Source organism: Prionailurus viverrinus, chromosome B2 (genome assembly GCF_022837055.1).
Source record: "Prionailurus viverrinus isolate Anna chromosome B2, UM_Priviv_1.0, whole genome shotgun sequence".
Taxonomy (NCBI): Eukaryota; Metazoa; Chordata; class Mammalia; order Carnivora; family Felidae; genus Prionailurus; species Prionailurus viverrinus.
The window spans coordinates 10,991,189-11,018,268 of record NC_062565.1 but is presented as its reverse complement, the minus strand read 5'-3'; the positions used below and the strand labels follow the sequence as shown (position 1 = coordinate 11,018,268).

At 43.6% G+C, this 27,080-nt stretch overlaps 1 protein-coding gene across 2 annotated transcripts; it reads right to left on the bottom strand.

Moving 5' to 3' along the window:
• Positions 1–228: 228 nt before the first annotated feature.
• TPMT (thiopurine S-methyltransferase) lies at positions 229–26,975 on the bottom strand. 2 transcript variants are annotated; one of them, XM_047857957.1, is made up of 9 exons: positions 26,881–26,975; positions 21,679–21,862; positions 20,354–20,446; positions 15,725–15,857; positions 11,001–11,053; positions 10,094–10,168; positions 3,824–3,909; positions 983–1,027; positions 229–370 (listed from the first exon to the last, which is right to left on the bottom strand). In XM_047857957.1, the coding sequence occupies exons 2-9, from the start codon at positions 21,816–21,818 to the stop codon at positions 258–260; spliced, it is 738 nt and encodes a 245-aa protein (XP_047713913.1). In that variant the 5' UTR covers positions 21,819–21,862; positions 26,881–26,975; the 3' UTR covers positions 229–257. The 2 variants fall into 2 exon arrangements, with proteins under 2 accessions (XP_047713913.1, XP_047713914.1); XM_047857958.1 differs by lacking the exon at positions 26,881–26,975 and adding an exon at positions 26,614–26,717.
• Positions 26,976–27,080: the final 105 nt, after the last annotated feature.

The following is a 27,080-nucleotide window of genomic DNA, read 5'->3' as shown; positions in this document are numbered from 1 at the left end:
ATTGTAAAAAGTTCTTGTAATTTCTAAGCAAAACAGGTATATTCTTTCACCATCCCATCACACTCTCCTGTATAGCTACTTTACCAGCTTATTTATATGACTTTTTTCTATAAAGTTATACATATTTCTGAGCAAAGCTCTGTTATGTGATTTGTGAACAATTTTTTCTCAAGAGTCATCCAGTATATTTTCGTGCCTTAGCATAACTATCAATTGCCCAAAAACATGTTGATATTACTTGTTTTTACTGGTCTCATTTACTTTTCCGTAAGTAGATACAACTTTTCAACAATGTAGTCAATTCCCCAACTTTTATGTCGTTCTTCAAAAACATCAACCTTCTCAAGGCAATGAATGTTGCATGTTGAACCTGAAACAAGAAAGGGGAATGAGTTTCTAAGTTGATGAAGAATGCGACAGGGAATCTTCTAAAAACACATCAAATGATTTAAAAGAAGTACTTTTGAATGTTGCCTTTGAATGACAATGGGGAAGTGCTAAGAGCAAACTCTGGACTCTGAATCACCATCACTACTTACAACTCCTAAGACCTAAATTAAACATACCATCTCTCTGAAAGAATTCAATGCCTTTCACATAACATGCCGCTTAGCTAAAAAGGCATATCACAGAGATCTGTCCCTTTTCTAGGATAAAATAGTCTTCAATAAAGTGGTTTGACTTTGATTTTAGACACTTCTAGACACTAATTTGGGGCGCCTGGGTGGCTCAGTGGGTGAAGCGTCTGACTCTTAATTTTGGCTCAGGTCATGATCACACAGTTGTGAGATGGAGCCCCACATCGGGCTCTGTGCTGACGACCCAGAGCCTGCTTGGGATTCTCTCTTTGCCTGTCGCTCTCTGCCCCTCCCTCTGCTCGCATGCTCTCACAAAATAAATAAATATTTAAAAAATTGCTAGACACTAATAGTTACCAGGTCAAAACAGAGAATTGATTTTATTTAAAATATAAGTAACTTACCAAACAAGTTTTTAATTTCAGCATCTGGAACATAAAACGGTGGGCCTAGGTGAAAGAGAAACATGGTGAAGAATAATTTCCATAGATCTAATTCTAAAGAGAAATTCTCAGGGCCCGCTTCTCAGTCTGCTTCCAGTGACCTAGGTACACTCATTCTATACACAACATAATTTCCCTTACATATTAACACCCAGTGCTCATCACTACGAGTGTACTCCTTACTCCCTACCACCAATTAAACCCATTCCCCCACCCACCCCCCATCCAACAACCCTCAGTTTGTTCTCTATAGTTAAGAGTCTGTTTCCTGGCTTGCCTCTCTCTTTTTTTTGCCCCATATGTTCATCTGTTTTGTTTCTTAAATTCACATATAAGTGAAATCATATGGTATTTATCTTTCTCTTACTGACTTATTTCACTTAGCATAATACTCTCTGGCTCCATCCATGTTGATGCAAATGGCAAGATTTCATTCTTTTTTACGGCTGATTAATATTCCATGTGTGTATGTGTATGCCACATCTTCTTTATCCATTCATTAGTCAATGAACACTTGGGCTATTTCTGTAATTTGGCTGTTGTTGATAATGCTGCTATAAACAACACCGTGCACGTATCCCTTCGAATCTGTATTTTTGTATCCTTTGGGTAAATACCTAGTTGTGCAATTGCTGGATGACAGGGCTATTTTTAGTTTTTTAAGGAACCTCCATACTCTTTTCCAGAGTGGCTGCACCACTCTCATCAACAGTGCAAGGGGGTTCCCCTTCCTCTGCATCCTCGCTGACACCAGTTGTTTCTTTTTATCAATTTTAGCCATTTCTGACAGGTGTGAGGTGATATCGCATTGTGGTTTTGACTTGTATTTCTCTGATGAAGAGTGATGTTGAGCACCTTTTCATGTGTCTGTTGGCCATCTGGGTGTCTTTGGCAAAGTGTCTATTCATGTCTTCTGCCCATTTCTTTATTGGATTATACGTATTTTGGGTGTTAAGTTGTAACAGTTCTTTATATATTTTGTATACTAACGTTTTATCCAGTAGGTCATTTGCAAATATTTTCTCCCATTCCATAAGCAGCCTTTTGGTTTTGTTGATTGTTTCCTTCTCTGTGGTCCAGTTTCATTCTTTTTTTTTTTTTTTTTTTTTTTTTTCAACGTTTATTTATTTTTGGGACAGAGAGAGACAGAGCATGAATGGGGGAGGGGCAGAGAGAGAGGGAGACACAGAATCGGAAACAGGCTCCAGGCTCCGAGCCATCAGCCCAGAGCCTGACGTGGGGCTCGAACTCACGGACCGCGAGATCGTGACCTGGCTGAAGTCGGACACTTAACCGACTGCGCCACCCAGGCGCCCCCAGTTTCATTCTTTTGCATCCTGTCGTCCAGTTTTCGGGACTTGGGAACTTTTAAATCAGAATGAAGCTGAGGAACAAATTCCTTAGTGTTTACTTCATCTTCTGAGTATTGATTTTCCTTGACTCCAACACTCACTCACACTGTACACATCCCTTCCACTTTGCTGCAGGCCATTTACTTTTAAGGAAATTGAGCTGCTGCCCCTTTCTGAGGTGTTGTGAGTCCCACCCTCAGATAGAGCCTGTGGTGTTCTGTGCCCAGAGGCCTGGCCTTAAGCCTCCTATTCAGGAATGGAATTTATTTATTTAAAAAAAAAAAATTTTTTTTTTCAACGTTTTTTATTTATTTTTGGGACAGAGAGAAACAGAGCATGAACGGGGGAGGGGCAGAGAGAGAGGGAGACACAGCATCAGAAACAGGCTCCAGGCTCTGAGCCATCAGCCCAGAGCCTGACGCGGGGCTCGAACTCACGGACCGTGAGATCGTGACCTGGCTGAAGTCGGATGCTTAACTGACTGCACCACCCAGGCACCCCAGGAATGGAATTTAAATCAGATTAGTAGCAATGAGGTCTGTCTCCAATAATTTCTATTTCTATCTGATTGTTCCAGACTTAATTATGGACCCTAGGTCTCATTTTTTACGTTATTATTATTTTTTTACATTTATTTATTTTTGAGAGACAGAGCACAATTGGGGGAGGGGCAGAGAGAGAGAATGAGACACAGAATCTGAAGCAGGTTCCAGGCTCTGATCTGTCAGCACAGAGGCTGATGCGGGGCTCGAGCTCACAAATCATGAGATCATGACCTGAGCCAAAGTCGGATGCTTAACTGACTGAGCCACCCAGGCGCCCCCCAGGTCTCATTTTTTAAATGAGGTTTTAAGATCTGATTTACTCAAATAGAAAAAAATACTAGCATATGTAAATATTTATAAAACGTCACACTTAAAACATTACTTTTCTGAGTTTAAAACAAAGATTGTTATTCAAGAGTGCAATAAATTATAAAATTTTGGAAATTAAAAAATATAGTTTAGAGATTTTTCTGCACACCTCCGACCCCCACCCCGTATCCTCATCCTGCCCATCTTCCTGTGAGGATGTGTCTGGGCCCCTAACCCATCCCTACCACCAGGGATGACCCACATATGCTCTACCCAAAGCAGGGCAACCAATCTCTCTTCCTTCTACTCCAGAGCTCATGAGATTTCTTTTACATTAGGGCCATCCGTTCCTCCTCTCCTCTACAGTCTGAGCTGTGAATGGCAAACAAAATGGAATATGAGCGAGAAAACTTGTGGGAAGTGGAAAAAAACATTTACTGTTTCCATTAGCCCAAAGCAGACTTTTCTTCATGTATAAAAGACAGTATTCTTCCTGTGATCTAAATCAGGAGCATATAATGCTATCCATGTCATAGAATTAAATCAGGAAAAGAGGCAACATCTTTGAAAAAAAGAAAAACAACAAAAAACTTTACCTGGATGTTTAGTGGGATCATAAGAAAGAACAGCCAAGAGGTAGCGAAACCCTTTCCTCGTTAGGGACAGCATTATATCTGTATAGCTAAAAAGAACACAGCAAAGTAAGGTGTTACATTTCTCTTGTTTTTTTTCAAGTTTATTTATTTATTTTGAGAGAGAGAGAGAGAGAGAATGAATCAGCAGGCGAGAGGCAGAGAGAGAGAGGGAGAGAGAATCCCAAGCAGGCTCTGAACTGTCAGCACAGAGCCCAATGTGGGGCTCGATCCCATGAACCATGAGATCATGACCTGAGCCAAAATCCAGAGTCAGACACTCAACTGACTGAGCCACATTTCTCTACAAAGGCAAAGCCTGCAGGCGGGTGAGAGGGAGGGAGGGAAATCAGGTTCACTTTCACCTACATTACTGAGTTAAATTCTTGTAAGGACTATCTGCAGTCGATTCACATTCTAAATGTCAGAAACCGGGTCTGCAAATTACGTCACCCACCTAAGCTGGGAAACAGTGAAGCTAGGAATCAAAAGGAGGCCGGCTTCCAGGGCTCACCGGATCAGAAGATGTCACATAGAAGTGAGCAGAGGCTCTTTCTGGCCTGATGGGGTACTCGGAGGCCTGTTGACTTGGAACACATACTACGGAAGCACGGTCAGCTCTGGGGCAGGGCCTCCCAGACCAGCTGGGTGTCAGTCACCTGAGCACTTGCTGAAAAAAAGGATGCTTGCACTCCATCCTTGGAGCCTGATCCGGTAGGGGTGGGGCTAGTGGGGGCCGGGAAGGCTGTAGGTTAACAATATTCCAGGTGACTGGGTCCTCTCCAGGGGCATATATGTAAGACTGTGTACAAGACAAGACAATCCCTTTCCTCTACTGAGTTGGAGAGGGACAAGACTCACAAAGAGGCAAAAATTTAAGGGAGGGTGAAATCAGAGCCCTGCAGGTACAGCATGAATGATGGGTGCTATGGGCACAGTCCTTGCCATACGTGTCCCACCCGGGGAGCAGGGGATGCCACTACCCAGCCGCGTCTGGTCGGTTCAGAAAGGGGGCCTGACTCGGACGGGCCCTATCGGCAGAGTGACCCCAGTACAGCATGCTGAGTTGGGCCATCACGTGACTGGACTGGGGACCGGAATCGAGACACCCAAAAAGGAGGAGCTGGTTAGCTGTCGTCATTGTACGGAAAGCTGGAGCTTTGGGGGGCTGTGCTGGGGTGCTGGTGGTTGTGGGAAGTCAGACATGTGGGAGCAGAAATGGAGGAAGCAGAGGAAGCTGAGGTCAGGTTAGGCGCACAGAGGAGACGGGCACAGGGAGGTAGAGACACTGTGAGGGACAGGCAGACAGAGACAGACTGTGCAGCTCTGAGAGAGGCCCCCTGACTCTTGGTACAGCGGTTTCTACTGGGCTTGGATATACTGTAATCCCTGTGCACAGTTCTGGGAGTATCTGGGGAGGGAATCAGCATGGGGATTAGGAGCATGCACTTTGCCAGGTGTGTGAGTATGAAGCCCAGTTCCTGCACTTAGTGGCTAGGAAAGCTTGACAAGCTCTCAATCTCCCTATGCCTCAGTTTTGTCCTCAGTAAAATGGGGATAAGACTAGTAACTGACTCGGGGTTTTCCCAGTAGTCAGTGAGTTTATACACATGAAATGCTTGGAACATTGCCTGGGGTGTGGTAAGCACCCAGGTTAGCTTCCGTTATTCTCTTTTGTAGACTCCCCCAGTTAGGGCTGGCTTGAGTGGGTTGTATGTCCTTGTAAGAGAAAGCATGGGACCAAAGCAAACTTTCTTCTTTTAAAATTTTTTAAGGTTTTTATTTATTTTTGAGGCAGAGAGAGAGAGAGAGAGAGAGAGAGAAAGAGAGACAAAGAGAGAGAGAGAAAGCGAGCAGGGCAGAGAGAGGGAGACACAGAATCCGAAGCAGGCTCCAGGCTCCTAGCTGTCAGCACAGAGCCCGACGTGGGGCTCAAACTCACAAACTGAGGGGCGCCTGGGTGGCGCAGTCGGTTGGGCGTCCGACTTCAGCCAGGTCACGATCTCGCGGTCCGTGAGTTCGAGCCCCGCGTCGGGCTCTGGGCTGATGGCTCGGAGCCTGGAGCCTGTTTCCAATTCTGTGTCTCCCTCTCTCTCTGCCCCTCCCCCATTCATGCTCTGTCTCTCTCTGTCCCAAAAATAAATAAACGTTGAAAAAAAAATTTAAAAAAAAAAAAAAAAAAAAAAAAACTCACAAACTGAGACCATGACCTGAGCCCAAGTCGGACACTTAACTGAGCCACCCATGTGCCCCACTAACAGATCTTTACTTAACTTTCTGATTCTTGGTCTTAAGAAGGAAGAATTAACTTGTCATCCCCAAGAAGGGGATCAGTCAGACTGGTTTGGCAGGGTTTCTTAGGACTGACACACTTCATTCCTTTTGTAATGTGGACTTTCTCAGCTACTTTCAAGAAATTCAGAAAAATGAGAGAGAGGTACACCCCGCTGATTCATGTTAGGCAGGAGACCTGGGAGCAGCCAACATCTCAGGACTTGCCTGTATACGGTCAAAGCAGAAAGATGCCCAGTTTAATGACAAGAATGAGATAAGGTATTAACATGTTAAGTACCAGGACCAAGATAAAGAAAAAGATCTTTCTATTGGCTTAAAGTAAGTTGTTATTCTGGTAAGAGAGGCCAACATGTTCTCAGGTGTACTTGGAGCTGTGATCTCTCTCTCTCTCTCTCTCTCTCTCTCTCTCTCTCTCTCTCTCTCACACACACACACACACACACACACACACACACACACACAAACACACACACGGCTGGGCTTGGAGGAAAGACAGCAGGGGAATCAGGGAACCCAAGCTAGGACTGGATTCCCTACTCAAGATTTCTAGATGGGGATCTCACTACTCTTTATTAACCATGAAATAACAGTCCAGAGGCCACTTAGATGGTCTTTATATCTAGCACAGAGGAGGTGATAGTGGCTGGAAACAGTGTATTTTCTTTGCTCTGCATCTAGTTTGCTTTCATCTTACAAGCATTTATTAAGCTCTGACTATGTGCTAAATATATACTCTGCCAGCCAGCGGGAAAATAACACAATGTGCCTCATCTGTGCCCTCATAGTGAGCTCTGTGACTCCCAGTTCGCTCCCCACTGCCTTATGGATTTTAACCACACAAACCAAAGCCCCGAGAAGGACTAACCTCAGAGAGGATGAACATCCTCAGGGCATAGGAAACACCTACAAAGGCAGATGCTTAGCAGAATCGGGGTCAGTATACATATGTGGTGTATTATAAACAAACAGGCTTCATGTGGTACTTTAAGTTGATAAAGCACACTGATGTCCCACAAGAAATGCAATGCAAACACTGGAATGAGGTGCAGATGTTTGAGAGAAAGAACAGAGCTAGGAATATAAAAACGGTGAGGGCAAATACCATGTATGATTTTTTCCGTGATTTCCCTATATATATTTAGAACACAGTAGGAACTCTGCGCATTTGTTGAATAACTGAATGACAGTAAAAGAATTGATGTGCTTAGTAAAGACCAAGGGTAAGAGATAGGCAGCCACAAGCAAATGCTAACGATGGTCCCTTAGGGAATGACAACTTTTAGGTACATGAGGAAGGGGAAGGTTCCAGAAAAGAGGTGAAGGAGAAGGAGTGGCAAAGAAAGAGAGAGAACAGAAGCGAGAATTATCACCTAATGGGGCGCCTGGGTGGCTCAATTGGTTCATGCCATGATTTCGCAGTGCGTGAGTTCAAGCCCTGCATCGGGCTCTGTGCTGACAGCTCAGAGCCTCAAGCCTGCTTCAGATTCTGTGTTTCCCTCCCTCTCTGCCCCTCCCTCAGTCATGCTCTGTCTCTGTAAATAAACATTATCACTGAAGGAAAATATATATTAAGAAAATGTGGCATGGTGGGGGGGCTGGCTGACTCAGTCAGTGGAGCATGTGACTCTTGATCTCGAGATTGTGAGTTTGAACCCCATGATGGGTATAGAGATTACTTGAAAATAAAATCTTTGCAGTTACGTGGATGGAACTGGAGGGTATTATCCTAAGTGAAATTAGTCAGAGAAAGACAAATATCATATGACCTCACTCATATGAGGACTTTAAGAGACAAAACAGAGGCACATAAGGGAAGGGAAGCAAAAATAATATAAAAACAGGGAGGGGGACAAAACCTCACAGGCTCTTAACTATGGAGAACAAACAGAGGACTACTGGAGGAGGTGTGGGAGGGGGGGTGGGCTAAATGGGTAAGGGGCACTAAGGAATCTACTCCTGAAATCATTGTTGCACAATATGCTAACTAATTTGGATGTAAATTAAAAAAAAATTAATAAAAAAATAAATAATTAAAAAAAAAGAAAACGTGGCATGGTCTACTTAAAGAAGATTAGGTTTGGGGCGCCTGGGTGGCTCAGTCAGTTAAACGTCCGACTTCAGCTCAGGTCATGATCTCACGGTCCGTGAGTTCGAGCCCCGCGTCGGGCTCTGTGCTGACCACTCAGAGCCTGGAGCCTGTTTCGGATTCTGTGTCTCCCTCTCTCTCTGACTCTCCGCTGTTCATGCTCTGTCTCTCTCTGTCTCAAAAATAAATAAACGTTAAAAAAAAATTAAAAAAAAAAAAAGATTAGGTTTGGCAATAAGCCTTACTCCTGAAACAATTTCTTTAAAATAAATTATTTTGGGGTGCCTGGGTGGCTCAGTTGGTTAAGCAGCTGACTTTGGCTCAGGTCATGATCTCGCGGTCTGTGAGTTCGAGCCCCCCGTCGGGCTCTGTGCTGAAAGCTCAGAGCCTGGAGCCTGTTTCAGATTCTGTGTCTCCCTCTTTCTGACCCTCCCCCGTTCATGCTCTGTCTCTCTCTGTCTCAAAAATAAGTAAACGTTAAAAAAAATTTTTTTTAATAAATTATTTTATTTCTCTGATGTGCATGCAATCCTAGTCTGCCTCTAGGGGCACCTGGGGGGGCTCAGTCGGTTGGGTGTTCGACTCTTGATTTCAGCTAGGGTTGTGATCTCATGGCTCCTGGAACCCAGCCCTGGCACGGGGCTTCCTGTTGACAGAGCCTGCTTGGGATTCTCTCTCTCCTTCTCTCTCTGCCCCTCCTCTCTTTATGCTCTGTCTCTCTCAAAATAAATAAACTTAAAAAAATAAAAAGAGTCTGCCTCTATAGGACTAAATAATTCAACATTTATATGCTATCTCCAAGTAAGCATGTGAATGATATTTGAATTGGAAAGTACATAGGAGAGGCCATTACATAGTGTACTTTCTCATATTTTATTTTCTAATAAGACGAGGTGTGATAAGAATGGTCAATAACAAAATCTCTGACATAATAGCAGCTAATATTTAGCAGTTATGGAGAGCAGACAGGCACTTCCCACATATGTCTTTCCTTTTAATCCCACAAGCACCCTTGCAGATAGAATAACGTAGGGATCATGAGCGTGGGCTTTGACCAAACTCCCTTGGTCAGAATTTCAATTCTGTTGTGTTTTAGCTGCCTAACTTTGCCCAAGCAACTTAATCTCTTTGTTTGTTTTTTTAATTTTTTGTAATGTTTATTTTTTTCCATTTTTGAGAGAGAGAGAGAGAGCGAGAGCGAGCAAGCGAGCATGAGTGGGGGAGGGGCAGAGAGAGGGAGACACAGAATCCGAAGCAGGCTCCGGGCCCCGAGCTGTCAGCACAGAGCCTGATGCGGGGTTTGAACCCACAAACTGTGAGATCATGACCTGAGCTGAAGTCGGTTGCTTAACCGACGGAGCCACCCAGGCGCCCCAAGCAAGTTAATCTCTTTGGCCATAATCTCATCTGTAAACTGGGAATAATGGTAGCATATACCCCACAGGGTTGTTTGGTAGATTCCAAGCATTGATAGAACGTTTCCAGCAATGGCTGGCGCAGCAAGTGCCAGACAGCGGCCACCTGGTGATGTCAGTGGAGGCGGACAGGGTGGTGTCAGCAGGTGAGCTGCTGTTGTGCAGAGTAAACTGAAACCTGGTGAAGGTGAATCCTTTGATCAAGGCAACACAGCTCAGAAGGGATGGTGTCACAAGCCTTGTCCCAGGTCTGCATGGCCAAATCCTACCCTTTCACACAAAGGGGGTTTTGGACGTAGGTCTTCTGATGCCGGACACAGTAAGCTATTTCAAAATAGTAAAAGTCTAATTTTCTGGAGCTCAGAAAAAGTACAGCGTATTAAATTAAGAAGGCCAAAAAGGAAACGCCAACATAATTAAAGAAACCAAATTACTAACCATTGACGATCGCCTGGGTTAACAGCAACTAATGCTCCTCTATCCCAGATCCTGTCGAATTTGCCAATGTTCACTCTGTCAGGAAGGAAAAGAAAGAATACAACAGCTTAAATAAGAAAAATCAAATCTTGAACAAGATGAACAGCGCCCCCCGTGGTGCATGCTGGTATCTCGCCGGCTGTTAAGGATCTCCTGTCTGCTTTTTCAGAGCCTCCAGGGACTGTTGATGCGGGTACGGGGCGCTCCTTCCAGTCGTAGGGGCGGGTGGCAGGAGCCTCCCCCTTCCACTCTGACCTGGGAGCACGAAGGAGGCCCCGAGAACTATGTGTGACAACAAATATCCGGGACTTTCCGGAGATGGGATGTCACCACCTTTTGCACTTCGAAATTCCTTTCTGTTACAGACCAGGTGTGAAGCAGAGACATTGTCTTGCTCTCCCTTCCTTTTCCCCTACCTGCCTAGAGTTGTAAGACTGTTTTCCATGTTCTGGAAGCTATCCAGGGACAAAGATGATCAAGTGTGCAGACACATAGGCTGTAGCAAAAAGAACGGCAGAGCACAGATTCAAATCAATGCTACCGCAAGTAAACGGGAGGAATACAAAGACCTTCCCCCACCCAGTGCTGCCTGGCAAGCACTCAAGTTACTAAAGGTGCAGAGGTGCTGGGGCGCCTGGGTGGCTCAGTGGGTTGAGCGTCTGACTTTGGCTCAGGTCATGATCTCACGGTTCACGAGTTCAAGCCCCGCATCGGGCTCTGTGCTGACAGCTCGGAGCCTGGAGTGTGTGCTTCAGATTCTGTGTCTCCCTCTCTCTCTGACCCTCCCCTGTTCATGCTCTCCCAAAAGTAAATAAACATTAAAAAAGAAATTTAGAAAAAAAAGTGCAGAGGTGGTATTCGGTCCTACCTGGGAAGATCAAAAAGGTTGCAACAGTACAGTGAAATGTTCCCTGAAGAACTCTGAAATGAAAGTCAAGGAAAAAAAAAATTGGTTTAGTTAGGAGATAACTGAATGGTGAAGGAAGACAAGAGGGGCAAAGTAAAAGTGGTAGGGAGAGAATATGTAGTGAAACAAGAATGTGGGGAGCCTGGGTGGCTCAGTCAGTTGGATGTCTGTCTGCCTTTGGCTTGGGTCATGATCTCACGGTTCCTGAGTATAAGCCCTATATCAGGCCCACTGCTGTCAGTATAGAGCCTGCTTCAGATCCGCTGTCCCCTTCTCTCTCTCTGCCCCTCCCCCATTCTCCCTCTCCCCCTTTCCCTCTGTCCCCCCCCCCAAAGTAAATAAACATTAAAAAAAACCATGAAGAATGTGGGGCTCCTGGGTGGCTCCGTGAGTTAAGCATCCAACTCTTGATTTCGGCTCAGGTCATGATCTCAGGGTTTGTGGGACTGAACCCCTCATTGGGCTCTGCACTTATAGTGCAAAGCCTGCTTGGGACTCTCTCCCCCCCACCCTTCCCCTGCTTGTGCTCAAGCTCTCTCTCTCTCTCAATAAATAAATAAACATTAAAAAAATAAACATGAGGGGCACCTGGGTGGCTCAGTTGGTTAAGTGACTGACTTCAGCTCAGGTCATGATCTCATAGCTCGTGAGTTCGAGCCCTGTGTTGGGCTCTGTGCCAACAGCTCAGAGCCTGGAACCTGCTTTGGACTCTGTGTCTCCCTCTCTCTCTGCCCCTCCCCCACTCACACTCTGTCTCTCTCTCTCTCTCTCTCTCTCTCTCAGAAATAAACATTAAAAAATAATAAACATGAAGAATGGAATTGTACTGCAAATAATTTTTTTAATGGTGCTTTTGTTTGTTTGTTTTAATTTTTTTTTCAACGTTTATTTATTTTTTGGGACAGAGAGAGACAGAGCATGAACAGGGGAGGGGCAGAGAGAGAGGGAGACACAGAATCGGAAACAGGCTCCAGGCTCTGAGCCATCAGCCCAGAGCCTGACACGGGGCTCGAACTCACGGACCGCGAGATCGTGACCTGGCTGAAGTCGGACGCTGAACCGACTGCGCCACCCAGGCGCCCCTGCTTTTGTTTTTTTTTAAAGCCCTATATGGGTTCTTTTGGATCAACTCTAAGAGAAAAATCAGAGAGAAGTTAACCCTGAAGAATTAGTTAGCTATTATACTTTTCAGAGCTTGTTCAATCTAAACAGTATTTACTTTAGCAGACCCCTGATATTTTGACACTGGTAAAGATAAGTAAACAGGCCAACCAACTACCAGGCAGGCAGATAGAGAAAGGCCAGATTAAAAAAAAAATTTTTAATGTTTATTTATTTTTGAGGGAGAGAGAGGGAGAGACAGAGTATGAGCAGGGGAGGGGCAGAGAGAGAGAGAGAGAGAGAGAGGGAGACACAGAATCCAAAGCAGGCTCCAGGCTCCTAGCTGCCAGCACAGAGCTTGATGCGGGGCTCGAACTCGCGGCCTGTGAGATCACGACCTGAGCCGAAGTTGGACGCTTCACCAACTGAGCCACCCAGTTGCCCAGGTCAGGTATTTTTAACATCATTTCATGCAAAGTGCAGTTGTGTGGACTGACCTCTCCTTCCTCGCCCTTCACCCTCACCCCCACCCCCCAGGCTTCTCACATCCCTGGACAGCGGAGTCCATGTCACGTTACTCCCCCCGGGCCACGCCCCCAGCCCGCTCCTCTGTAATGTTAGCAGAGACATCCAGACACCGTTTCAGAGGCTGCCTCTCATTGGCCTTTCCTCGGGGCTGTCAGGCAGCTCCCTGTTGTGTCTTCTGGGTTCTCACGTTCTCAGGCACACAACCAGAACAGTACAGGCCATCCTGTATTCAGTGTTTATACCCGCGCGGCTCTGCTCCACCAGCCTGTCCTCACTGCGGTCAGTGGCTGTGCCAAATTCACACCCGCTCTCTAGAACCCGGGATAGTTCTGTCCACAAGGTGCTCAGGCAATGAGCTGATGAATGAAAGAGAGCAAAACCAGGAGTCCACAGGCAACTGTCAGATTTTATTCTGAAATGACGCACCAACGGAGGCTTACAAATAGACAAGGGTCTCTAAAGACCAGTCTGGAAGCACCGTGGGGGGGCAACCCAGAGGGGTGGGCGTGTCAGCAGGGAGGACAGCCAGTGAGTCCCAACTTTGGGAAGCTTTGAATAGTACTGATCCCCAGCCCCACCCTTAGAGTTTCGGATTTAACGGAGCTGGGCTGAACCCTCAGATGGGGAATTTTGAAAGATCCACAGACCTTTGCAAATGTGCCCCCGGGGCTGAGAACCATTGCTTGCTCCAAGACTAGTCTCTGAACTGAGTAAACCCTGGGATTCTTAGATGATTTGAGAATGGGGGTGGGGGGCAGGGAGTGGGGAGGAAGCTATAAAATGAAGTACTATCAAGCCTCCTACTAACCCACAATTAGTTTCAGATATTTAGAAAAGAGAGTACTTTGTGAGAGACTGAATGTACCAGTGGACAATGGCCAGACCATGTAGGACTAGAGAACTTGGACCCGTGACTTCTGTGGCCGCTAGCCTGGGAAACCAAAGCACAGCCTTTGCTGCGACGATGTGTCATTGGGTTCTAGGGGTGCCTGGGTGGCTCAGTCAGTTAAGTGTCTGACTCTTGATTTTGGCTCAGGTCATGATCTCAGGGTCGTGGGATGGAGCCCTGTGTCAGGCTCTGTGCTGAAAGCATGGAGTCTGCTCGGGATTCTGTGTGTCTCTTTTTCTCCCTCAGCCCTTCCTTGCTTACATGCTTTCTCTCTCTCTCTAAAAAAGTAAAACAGGGGTGCCTGGGTGCCTCAGTTGCTTAAGCGTCCGACTTCAGCTCAGGTCATGATCTTATGGTCTGTGGGTTCAAGCCCCACATCGGGCTCTGTACTGACAGCTCAGAGCCTGGAGCCTGCTTCAGATTCTGTGTCTTCCTCTCTCTCTGCCCCTCCCCACTTGCACTCTGTCTCTCTCTCTCTCTCAAGAATAAACATTAAAAAATTAAAACAAAAAACAAAAAACAGCCTCACTCATTCCCATTTGGATGGTCTTTTATTCCCACATTATTATCCCAAGCAGACGAAGCTGTCTACCTGGCTCACTGTGGTCAGAGGACGAAGACCACTCCCAAATCCGTCATTTCCAGCCCAAACGTCTCCCGGGGAAATAGAGCCATTTGCCAGCTACACCTTCACCATCACGCAGGCCTCTTAAACTCACTTTTTTAAACAAGTAATCTCTAACAACCGGGAGATTAAGAGTCGAACGTTCTACCAACTGAGCCAGGTAGGGGCCCCAAACTCATCATCCCGAGAGGAAAACTCATTTGCTCTGCCCTTTGAGCTTGTTTCTCGTTTATTCTCTGCCATCCATTCCAGTCATCTGGACTGAAAGGGCAAACTCAGCTCCCCCCTGATTCCCACTCAGTTAATCTTAAATCCTGCCAGTGTAACATCCTAAACACTGCTTTGAGCCGCCTGTTCCTCTATACTCCCTGTGGCTTTCCCGGCGCCAGCTTTCAGGAGCTCTTCCCTGGCCCTCCGCACGCAGCCTCCCAGCTGGTCTCTCTGCCGGGAGGCCGCTTCCCTGACGCCACAAGGGTGGTTCGTCTCAAAAGAACATCTGGCCGCATCAGGCTCCAACTTAAAACCCTTCCTGCACAGGATGAAGGACCAGCGTCACGGGGCATCTGAGAATGTGTACTAGACTGCCTGACCGTCACCACGCTTCAGCGAGCCCTGCGAGGCTGGGTTAGGGGACTCTCCTGTCTATTCCCTTTATACCCTGTGTCGTTACACTTAGCTCTGTGTGTGACAAACAGCTTCCTCTGTGTTTCTCTTCTCAGCTAACAGATTCTTTAGGGCAGGGACTATGTTTTGAACTCTTCAATGTCCTTTGCAGGGAGCGGCACAAGAAATTCTCAGGAATGCCTGTTTATAAACAAAACTAACAAACACAAATCAAGATCATGATTATAGATAGGCTTTGACATCAGCTATTAAAAAAAAATTTTTTTGTGTGTGTTTGTTTTCTTGAAAGAGAGAAACAGAGCACAAGCGGGGAGGGGCAGAGAGAGAGGGAGACAGAATGCGAAGCAGGCTCCAGGTTCTGAGCTGTCAGCACAGAGCCTGATGTGGGGCTTGAACTCACAAACTGTGAGGTCACGACCTGAGCCAAAGTTGGTCACTTAACCAACTGAGCCACCCAGGCACCCCAACATTAGCTCTTTAATACATTTGTGCACATCTAGCTATCGCCTTTCAAGCCCTAGTTCTTTAAACGCTATAGTGTCCTGGTGAATCTGATAAAATGGGGTCACGTGACATCTGTACAGTAACTTAACTTTCTCTAAGAGAAAACTTTTCCTGGGGGTGGGGCGGTACGGAAATACTTATTTACCAAAAACAAAATATACCTTGGGGCGCCTGGGTGGCGCAGTCGGTTAAGCGTCCGACTTCAGCCAGGTCGCGATCTTGCGGTCCGTGAGTTCGAGCCCCGCGTCAGGCTCTGGGCTGATGGCTCAGAGCCTGGAGCCTGTTTCTGATTCTGTGTCTCCCTCTCTCTCTGCCCCTCCCCCGTTCATGCTCTGTCTCTCTCTGTCCCAGAAATAAATAAACGTTGAAAAAAAATTAAAAAAAAAAAATTATTAAAAAAAAACCAAAATATACCTTGAATACTTTGGCTCCAGGAATTTCCATGATGGGCTCTTCTGAGTAAGAAAGATTCTGCTCTGTAAAAAATTCCCGAATCCCAAGCTCACTGATTTCCACACCCACTACACAGTGTCCTCGGTCCGCAAACCTGCATGAAATCATGTTATTCACACTTAAAATTTTTATTTCGGATACATTACTAAATAAAAGAGCATATGCCAATAAACATTCAGTTCCCTTAATTTTAAGGGATTAGCACAAACTCAGGTTCACAGGGTTTCACAGAACTTGTAGGGAAGTGCATCCATGTATTCTCAAGCTTAGCGGTACCTGGAATTCTGAAAAATTGATTTACATGACCTTAGGAAAAAATTAAAAATTTGAAAACCTATTCCTTAAAACATTGGTCTGTTACAAATGGATCTGATTAGAAGAGTTTCTTATTTAAAAGCATTCTGTGGATTAGAAATGCTTTTTAATTTCTCTAAATTAGCCCTGTCCATTAAAACTTTCTGTGATGACAGAGGGGTCTGTACCTGTATTGTCCAAACTACTGGCCACTAAGCACATTGGCTACTGGGCATTGGAGATGTGGCTAGTGTGATTTAAATTCAAATCGTCACACGTGGCGAAGAGCCATGGTACTGGGCACAGGGCTCTATGACATTAGCGTCCATTTCTATAATCTTACAACTTCCATTTACTTACCATCAACACTATCCAGAAACGTACCGAATTGCCATATACAAATAACTAGTGTTTTCCTTCTAAGTTGTGTAATTACAGAATTTACAGCTGTGGGATCTTGACTCCGGGGGAAACAGCCCTAGTAGCACAAATATCTAGGCACAGTACTGATTCATGTCAAATTAAACAAACACATACAGTCAGTTCTGCTATAATGCAACATAGGCATCCCTAAAAATCACTGTGCAATGCAAAATTATGCAATAAAAATCGAAAGGCTTATGGGGAAAGTGGGGGTTGGGGCACAAATAAAAAAACTTTGTCACAGTGGAACATTATTCAGCCATTTGGCACGGAGCCTGCTTGGGATTCTCTCTCTGCCCTTCCCCTGCTCATGCTGTCTCTGCCTCTCTTAAAAATAAATAAATAAACTTAAAAAAAAAATGAAATCTTGCCATTTGTGACTACATGAATGGACCTTAAGGGCATTGTGTTAAATGAATTAAGTTTAACAGAGAAAAACAAATACAGTATGGCCTCACTTATATGTAGAATCTAAAAAAAAAGAAAGAAAAAAAGGCTCATAGATTCAGGGAACAGACAGGTGGTTGCCAGAGGCAGGGGCAGAGTGTAGTCGAAATGAGTGAAAGGGTCAAAATTCCCAGTTAGAAAATAAGTAAGCCATGGGGATGTAATGCACAGCATGTTATACAGTATTATAGTTAATGCCATACTGAATATTTGAAAGTTGCTGAAAGAGTGGATCTTAAAAGTCCTCATCACAAGAAAAAAAAATTCTCCCACTATGTATGGTGAGGGATGTTAACTACACTTATTGTGGAGATCATTTTGCAATATATACGAATATCAAATCATTATACACCTAAAACTAATGCCCTGTTATATGTCAATCAGACCTTAATTTTTTTTTTTTTTTTTGGAAAGCTGTTACACATTTGCCATAACTTAACTCTGTGACTCCGGATTTTCTCAAAAATATACAGTGAAAATTTAGAAACAAACTGCATAAATAATACATAAGAAAAAAAACAACAATTCTCGTTGGTGCCACATTATTAAAAAGAAGACAAACAGAGGGTGCCTGGCCGTCTCAGTCAGTAGAGCATGTGACTCTTGACCGTGGGGTTGTGAGTTTGAGCCCCACGTTGGGTGTAGAGATTTCCTAAAAAATAAATAACATCTTACCAAAAAAGAGAAAAAAAGAAGAAAGACGGGAACCTGATAGAAACGGTGGCACAGTTTTACGCCTGTTATATGGTTACAAAATATATAAATACTAGCGTGTGGCAAGGTGACATTGAGAAAGACCTGAAGCTTACTCTTAGAAGTGAATGTTGGAAGGGAGGCAACTTGTAAGTTATTATGCACTGATTGAATGGGGGTGACTGGAAAGTTCTGACAACAGCTGTGGATAGGAGTGGCTCACAGCACACAGGTGAACTGAGGTGTCGGGGAACTGTGTGGGGTGTGTGCATGGGTGTGTTTTGTCCCTTCACACACAGCTGCCTGTAGTTTTCTGCTCTTCCTTCACGTTTCTTGTAGATGAAATTGCACGTAAGTGAAGGTGAAATTTACGTCACACTCAAATCGTCCCCTGATTTATCAGTGGAGTTAGAGTGAAAACAGCATTTTTGAAATGAGGTATAGCAGAACGGATTGTACCTATCGTCCACACAAGACTACCACTTTCAATGAGGTCAGAGTGTGAACTGTTTTACAGCCCTAAAATAAACATATGAATAACTGGTCTTTCATATTTCCTCCTAAATTCATAAGTTAATATACAGGGAATATTTTATTTTATTATTTATTTATATATTAAACAATTGAAAAAAAAAAGTTTTTTTACTTTTATTAAGTAGGTTCCATGACCAATGTGGGCTTGGACTCACCACCCTGAGATCAAGAGGTGCATGCTCTACTAACTGAGCCAGAGAATTCCCAGGTGTCTCCAGGGAATTTTTTTTTTTTTTTAATTCTTCCTACAAAGTTATCCAAACTGGCTGTGAAGATTTTTATTTATATTTGACATATGGAAAACAAAATATAGCCTATTATAGACTGGCATAGGCTGGATTATATTGGAATATACCATCCTTAAAAAAACCTAAGAAAATGTCTTAAACATTTTATTTTAACACTTTTGGGCCTCGCCTCATAGTTATCTATTCACATCTAGTATCTGTACAGACCCTAATACACAAATTAGATACATAAATGAAAAATCTTCTAATATAATAACTTACAATTCTAACAGCTTAGTTGTGGTATTTTTTTTAAATGTTTATTTATTTTGGGGGGGGTGTGTGCTAACATGAGTGGGGGGAGGGGCAGAGAGAGAAGAGGATGGAATCCCAAGCAGGCTCCGCGAGGTCAGTGCAGAACCCCACATGGGGCTTGAACTCACGGACCGTGAGATCATGACCTGAGCCAAGATCAAGAGTCAGATGCTTAACCGACTGAGCCACCCAGGCGCCCCAGTTCTGGTATTTTTGTTACACATGACTTTGGATCCAAATATCTGACAATCACATTTAATTGTCTATTTACTCATTCCATTTCCTAATCTTGTCTCAAAACCTCTGCTAGTGCTAGATGGTTAGTACTTAACCACAGGGCAATAAGACCGTCTGTTTCTAGAGTTAATGCTTTTCTTGTAAGGAGTTTCCAAAGCAACTCTTCTGGTTTAGTGAGTTGGTTGGGGATATGTCTAGTAATACAGTTTAAATATTCTCAATGTCATGGCCACACTAGAATCGTAAGCCATGTCAGCCATGTCACAGGTGCTCAGCTACTACAAGTTGAGCCTGTGGGTGTGCTGGCTGCAAGAACGCCACATCTGTACTTGAAAATCAGCTCCAAACGCATTCATGTTTTGTGGGTCAGCCACCTACATTTTTATAGGAAATGGAGCGTCTTCAAGCACTAAATTTTTCATTTACTAATCTTTTTAATACTTTAAAATTTTCTTTCCTGCCTAATGATCAAAATTCTCAACATTCAAGGTTATAAATTAAAAAAAAAAATTTTTTAATGTTTATTTTTGAGAGGGAGAGAGCAGAGTGTAAGCAGGGGAGGGGCAGAGAAAGAGGGAGACATAGAATCCGAAGTAGGCTCCAGGCTCTGAGCTGTCAGCGCAGAACCCGACCTGGGGCTCGAACCCACAAACCATGAGACCGTGACCTGAGCTGAAGTCAGACACTCAACCGACTGAGCCACCCAGGCACCCCTCAAGGTAATAAATTAATGGTACTTTTTAGCAGGTCTGTGCATGATTACCCCAACTGAGTCATATATAGAAGACGATTGCCAGGTTTGTGATTTTAGGATAATCTACAGTAATAGTGGCTTGCTAATTAAAGTGAGTTCTCTCCACAGAGAATTACTTACAAGAAATACTTTCCTCATCAACAGTTTTGTAACAATGATTCTTGACAACAATTGCCTATGTGCTTGTAGTGGGAGGGGAGAGCTGAGTTGAACCGTGGGCTACATGTTTTATTGCCCAAGAGTTGTAATTTGTTTTGAATTTTTCTGACCACCTCCAATCAAACTACCTAAAATTAACTCAGCCAAATTCCTAAACCACCTACAAAAATGAAACTGCACAAAGATGTCACAGACCTAAGAGAAAAGGCTAGCCGCCTGCACGCCTTGAGACCCCACCACTGGTTCCGAATTATAATTATATTTATAGGATTATAAATAAATGATAATTTTTCTTAGAAACCCAATAAAGAAAGGCCACACCTCTGTTTCTGCTGTGTCTTACTGAGAATATTATCTCTACGAACCCAGCAGTAATAATCTACCAAAAATAAAGGATCCCTGTATATTTCCTGAGAGTGGAGCTCTTAAATCTGTATCTTTTAAAATATTCACCTAAAGTATTTGTCATCAAGTCAAGAAAGTGTGTTAATGCTCATCTGCTCTTACCATTTCATCTCAACTGCTTTTCCACAAAGAGGAAAAAATACTCTCAGAACATTCTCGCCTTTAAGGAAAGTATCCAAATGTTTCTTTAATAATCTGGGGAGAAAAAAAAAAAAGATTTGTTTTCTTTAGCCTAATACACAGAGGAAAGGATTACAATCACATGATGCTAAGTACTTTTCATGCACTATCTCATTTAATATCCCCTACAACTTTACAAAATAGGTAACATTCATTATTACACTCTCCAGTTTACATAAGAAGAAAAAGGTTAAATAACTTGCTTAGTCAATAGCTAGTAAGTCATCTGACATCTGACTTAACCCTGGAACTTTCCTCATTTGTAATTAAAAGTTATTTTTCATGGTTGATAGGTTTTAAAAATTCTTTATTAATTCCCCAATGTATGCATGTGTGTGTGTGTGTGTGTGTGTGTGTGTGTGTGTGTGAGTGAGAGAGTGAGAGTGAGAGTGAGAGAGAGAGAGAGAGAGATGGGGAGCCGCTGGACCCACTGAATTTTTCAACATTCATTTTATGAGAAGCTATCTAAATGTGTACTCACATCTTAGACTCTGGAAAGTTTAATTCTGTAGTTAATTCCCTCTGTAGAGATGTGGCTCTTCTAAGGCCACCCACATGACAAAGATAACCCATATAATGGCTCTGGGAAGATGCCCCAACTACCACTCAGTGTGAAAATACAGTGATAGTGATGATGATGATCATGATGATGTCGTCATCCCCTGGGAAGTCAGAGTAGCTGCCTAGAACAAGTCTGACCACTTTACTTAGCACTGGCCCATGATACATTGCTACTGCTTCAAAGCTTACCACTACTAACACATTGCTCAGCATCCTATTTCATGTATTAACTTTTCTCAGCTACTTTTCCTACATACAGGAAGAAAAAGTATTATATAGATAACACTTTACATTTGAACACACGCTATTGGAAAGCAAAGTCAGAACATCACCACCTTTCAGTATAAAGACATACACGCGTTAATGTGGGTATCTGCCATATATATATAAATATGTATGACCAACATACAGATGCTACAGGGGCTTAAAAAAAGACATATTTCATAAATCTCAGATGCCTTCAATTGTAAGACACCATTATCTATACCCCCTGGGAAGAGCTAACATTGCTGATAAACCTAAGACATGCCAGAGATGCGCTGTATTTCAGAAATGATAAAAGGTGAAAAACTAAAAACGTACACTTTATAATCAGTCATATATTGTGTACTTATATTATTATTTCTATTTCCAAAGTCAGTTTCTGATGGAGCATTTCTCTGTTATATATACCAAACATTTCTTACTGATGTCCTTGTTCTTGATGAAATCCAATTTTGCCGTCCACCCACTTTTCTCGCCATTCTTCCAGAGTTAGTACTCGGTTTTTCTGTACCTCGGTATCGGGGTACTCTTTAACATCAATTAAAGTGCTTGTATCATCCATAGTTTCATGCACACCTTTGCCTTACAAATAGATGCCTTAAATGCCTGCAAGGAAAATATTCACAGTGTTGTCATTTAAGGGCATCGCAATTCTATCGATAAATGAAATAAAAACCCATTATCCTTATTCTCTGTCTCTCTCTCTCTCTCTGCCCCTCCCCTACTCACAAGCACATGGCAGTGTTCTCTCTCTCAAAATAAACTTAAAAAAAGAAAACCTATTATCGTTAGCAATATGGCTTTTAAAAATATTTCAACATCCAAGGAAAAGCCATCCAAAAGATTAGTTCTCAGTGAGCCTAATTGTAGAAGCATACCTCATATTGCTTATTAGGAAGGATCTTTAAATAAACTGAATTACATCTTTAAAAAAATGCTTATTTATTTTTGAGAGAGAGAGAGAGAGAGAGAGAGAGAGAGAGAGAGAGAGAGAGAGCATGCATGCAACCACATGCATGCAGGGGAGGGACAGAGGTAGAGAGAGAGAGAATCCCAAGTAGGCTCTGCACTGTCAGCACAGAGCCAGATGCAGGGCTCAAACCCATGAAACATGAGATCATGACCTAAGCCCAAACTGGGAGCTGGATGCTTAATCAACTAAGCTATCCAGATGCCCCAATAGACATGGCCTATTTTTGATCAAACATTTGGAGTACACATTATTATGAGTAGTTAAATACTATTCACAGCTGAATCACATAGTATTCTATGATTACTTTTCTGTACAACTTTTTATTTTCTAGTTAATAGCTGTCTTACTTTTTCATTTATATAAAATCCCTATGTACCTGTTACTAGTTCAACTCTAAGCTCTACCAATTGTCCCAATCTCCTATCAGTACACTCTCAATCTCTTATCAGATATTCTACCAATAGCATCATCTTGGAGGGGACTCTCTGGGAGCCTTCTGGCCTGGATTTCCCTGTTCCCACTGCATAGCTAGCAATCTGGGATCACTCTTGTTCATCACCCTGAAGATCTCCTTCTCTTTTAATGATTCCCTTTTACTCTTTTTTTGGTTATTCACCCAAAAGGGTGAAGCACAACTTTCAACAGCTTTCTAAGAAAGGGTGCACAGGAGAAAAGGTTTTTGTGATTCTGCATGTACGACATGTCTTCATACTATTCCAGAGCCTTGATGTATAGTTTTGCTGGGTATAGAATTCTTGGTTAGAAATCTTTTCCTCTCACAATTTTGAAAAAAGTAGTTCCATTGTCTTCTAGCTTCCAGGGGTATTGCTTAAGTTCAAAGACATTCTGATCCTGATATTTTCCAGAAGGTCAATGTTTTACTCTCTCTCAAGGCTCTTCTTTGACCCTAGTTTTTCTGATTTCATAATTCTGTGCCTTCTTTTGAATCTGCTTTCAACAATTTGGCTGAGTTTTTTAATCTGGAAATGTCATATCCCTCAATGCTGGAAACATTCTTGAATTATTCAGATAATAATTTATGTCCCTCTTTTGTTTCTCTTTCTCTTTCTCAGACCTCTTTTATTTGGCCGTAGAGCCTCCTGACCTAGTATTGTAAATTTCTAGTATTTTTGTTCCCATTTTCCAGCTGTTCATCTTTTTGCTCTATTTTCTGAGAGACTGCCTTAATTTTTATTCTTCTACCTTTCTATTTAGTTTTTAAACAAAATTTTTTATTTGGTTTTTCTTTCCTGCTATCAAGTCTTTAATTTTCAAGAGCTCATTTTTTGTTTCTGATGTTCTTTTTATATTACTTTGTTATTTCATATATAGAATAGATGTAATATTTTCTCTTATTTATCTGCATAGTCTGCTGCTTATGAGTCACTTTTTCTGTTTTTTTTTGTCTTCTGTCTTTCCAACTAGTGACTTTCCTTAAATGCCTAGCAATTCTTTTTATCTGCTCATATTTAAGAGCAGTACCAAAAAGCTGATTAGATGTTTAAGTATGTGGGTGGGTTCACTGACTGTAAGCTGCACCTTAAGGATGATGTGAGTGGATTTCATTTGGAAACCTAGATGTCACTATCTTTGTCTTCTTTTGACTGGGCAGACTTTCCATAGATGGATCTCTCAGTCCCTGTGATAAGGATCAAGTTCTTGGAAGCCATGGTTCTATACTCACATAAGAAAAGGACAGAAGTGAGAGGGCCCCAGCATTCAGTTTGCTTGTGTTCAATTAATCTCCATTCTCAATATGGCACTCAAATCCCCAACTGTGTATTTGTATCTCCCTAGTCCAGAGACCCCTTACCTTCTGCAGGGAATAAACTCCCCAAGTCTGCTGGTGTGGCAAGAGACAGACACCTTGTTGCAGGGAATTGGTAAAGGGATCTGGAGATTTAGCCCTTTCTGAACCAGAATTTCAAGTAATGCTCCTAGTTTCAACCACACCCTTCCACGTCCCAGAGGAACCTGGTGCTGCTAATTCCTGAGCATCTGGGGGATTCTATAATGCGAATGGGGTTGCTTATTGGCTTTCCCCAACACTGGTTTATAGCTTAGCTTTCTTGAGGGGTGTGTGGCTGGCTCAGCTGGTAGAACATGTGACTCTTGATCTTAGGGTCATGAGATCAAGGGTCATGAGTTCAAGCCCCATGTTGGGCATGGAGCTTACTTTAAAAAAAAAAAAAAAAAAAAGATGGGGCGCCTGGGTGGCGCAGTCGGTTAAGCGTCCGACTTCAGCCAGGTCACAATCTCGCGGTCCGTGAGTTCGAGCCCCTCGTCGGGCTCTGGGCTGATGGCTCAGAGCCTGGAGCCTGTTTCCGATTCTGTGTCTCCCTCTCTCTCTGCCCCTCCCCCGTTCATGCTCTGTCTCTCTCTGTCCCAAAAATAAAAATAAACATTGAAAAAAAAAAAAAAGAATTTAGCTTTCCTCAGTCTGCAAAATCCTTTACCACTTGTCCATCTGCAGTTTTATGGTTTTTGTCTCACCTGTCCTCCCTACCCTATTGCTGTTTTGGTGGGGTTTTAGGAAGGCGCAAAATTAGATATGTGGGTTTGATATCCCATCTCTATTCCATAAGTTGGTGTTTTCAAATAATTTTTCTTGCAGTTTCTTTTTTGCATGGGAAAAGGCACACAATGGAACTGGGGGGAAAAAAGACACTTAAATATAACTGCAAGGCCCTCTGAACATATGAGGAAAATGCCTGTCCTTTCAATGTGAACGTTGTTATACTAAGGACAATGTAACACCAATAATTCTAACATTCTAACATAATTATTTGAATCATTAGTGAAACTATTTTAGTTTGGAGTATACTCACATGCTACTGTTAGTGGGTTTAATTTAATGATTTATCAATGAGAATAGTAAACACCACATAAGAGCAGGTGTTTCTGGAAAAGTTCCCTTTACTGCAAAGTTTGGTTCTAGTGTGCTTAGGATTTAAGGAGAAGGCACCTCCCTTGCAACTGGGAACATAAATTCACTTCTCAGCCAACATTTGTTAACAAATGCTTTTGCAAGGTCCTGCTGATGTCAGGAGGTGACTTTCAGTTTTCTGAGAGGTCGGGGGAAGTATCTGATTACATTGGGTACAGAAAAGCAAAAAAGAGGAGCAGTGTTGCCATCTACATTTTCAGCAAGAAACTCTGGAACCTCAGCTTGAGCTCTCATAAAGCAGTTCTCTATTTAAAACAAAAAGGAAACAGAATTTTATCATAAAACCAGGGCAATCTGGATTGTACACTTCTATTCCTTTCACACAAACTTGAAACAAAAGTTAACATCATGTATATAACTTAACCACCTCTTAGCTGTTCTAAGAGCATCTCAGTGGATACTTGCCCACGTGCTTTTTTAGAGAAATAAAACGTTTATTTTTATAACAAGATAAAAGTGTGAATTATAGGGTTGCCTGGGTGACTCAGTCAGTTAAGCATCCAGAGTCTTGATTTTGGGTCAGGTCTTGATCTCTCTGTCGTGAGAGCCCCTAGGAGGGGGGGGGCGGTCTGTGTGCTGGGTGTGGAGCCTGCTTAAGATTCTCTCCCTCTACCCCTCCCCCACGTGCCCAGGTACGCTCTCTCAAAAAATTAAAAAAAAAAAAAATTTTTTTTAACGTTTATTTATTTTTGAGACAGAGACAGAGCATGAACGGGGAGGGTCAGAGAGAGAGGGAGACCCAGAATCTGAAACAGGCTCCAGGCTCCGAGCAGTCAGCACAGAGCCTGACGCGGGGCTGGAACTCATGGACCGCAAGATCATGACCTGAGCCGAAGTCGGCTGCTCAACCAACTGAGCCACCCAGGCGCCCCTCAAAAATTTTTTTTAAGAAAAGTACAAATTATAACAGTCAGGAAAGGCAAAATTCACAATTACTCCTACCCATACACAGAAACAGATGTGCTAGTTTGGCCCCCAAGTCCTCCGTGGGTGGACTCTCAAGTCTGGTTTCCTCTCTAACCTCTTCAAAAAAAAATGTTTCTACTTTCGATTTATTTTTATTTATTATTTTTACAGAGAGAGCTCGCATATGAGCAGGGGAGAGGGGGCAGAGGCAGAGAGAATCTTAAGCAGGCTCCAGGCTCCTGAGCCGGACGCCAGGTTTCATCTCACAACCCTGGGATCATGACTTGATCGCTAATCAAAAGTGGGCCACTCAACCCACTGAACCACACGGGCGCCCCCTAGATTTATTTTTAAATGTTGCTAAGTTGAAGAATAACTTCTCTAAGGTGCAAAATTTGAAGAGTATGGCTCTTAAAACATGCATACAACTGTATAACAGCCTTGGAGCAAGACAAAATCTTTAGGGCACCCCAGTTCCCACCCCCCTACCCCTACCCTCACCCCTGCCCTCGCCCCCAGAGCATCACTGACCATTAAACGAGTATTTCTCTTTTCTTAAAAACTACTAATAGAGGACGATGCTTTAGGGGCACTTTAAATCCTGGGCTCAGAAAGGTCATTCACGGCGCGACCTCGTTATTCCCGGATCCCACTCTGCTTCCTGATCCCGTTTCAGGGCGTACATTGCTGGGCTGCCCACGGTCGTCAGGATGCCCCATTCCGGAATCCGACCACAGGCTCGCACCCAGCAAGGCTAGCCATTTCTCCCGCACCCTCTCCGCGCGCAACAGAGCCTACCTCGCGCGCAGCTCGCAACAGGGACCCCGCGGCTGGCTCCCGCGCCGCCTCGCGCCCGAAGGGCCGAGACTCCGCGCCCCGCCCCCGGGCCCGCCCCCTCCCCGGAGTCCAGACCCCGCCCCCCGCCCCAGGCGCCCCGGCTTGCGCAGCGGCGGAAATGGCCAGGGCGGGGCCAGCGCCGCGGCAAAGGCGAAGGCGGG

Excerpts from the sequence above, each read along its gene's own strand:
- TPMT (XM_047857957.1), bottom strand. The coding sequence starts at position 21,818 with ATGGATGATACAAGCACTTTAATTGATGTTAAAGAGTACCCCGATACC. Across the intron at positions 15,858-20,353 it reads AAAGCAGTTGAGATGAAATG|GTTTGCGGACCGAGGACACT; the intron begins GTAAGAGCAGAT and ends GATTTCATGCAG. Across the intron at positions 3,910-10,093 it reads AACCCAGGCGATCGTCAATG|CTATACAGATATAATGCTGT; the intron begins GTTAGTAATTTG and ends TGTTCTTTTTAG.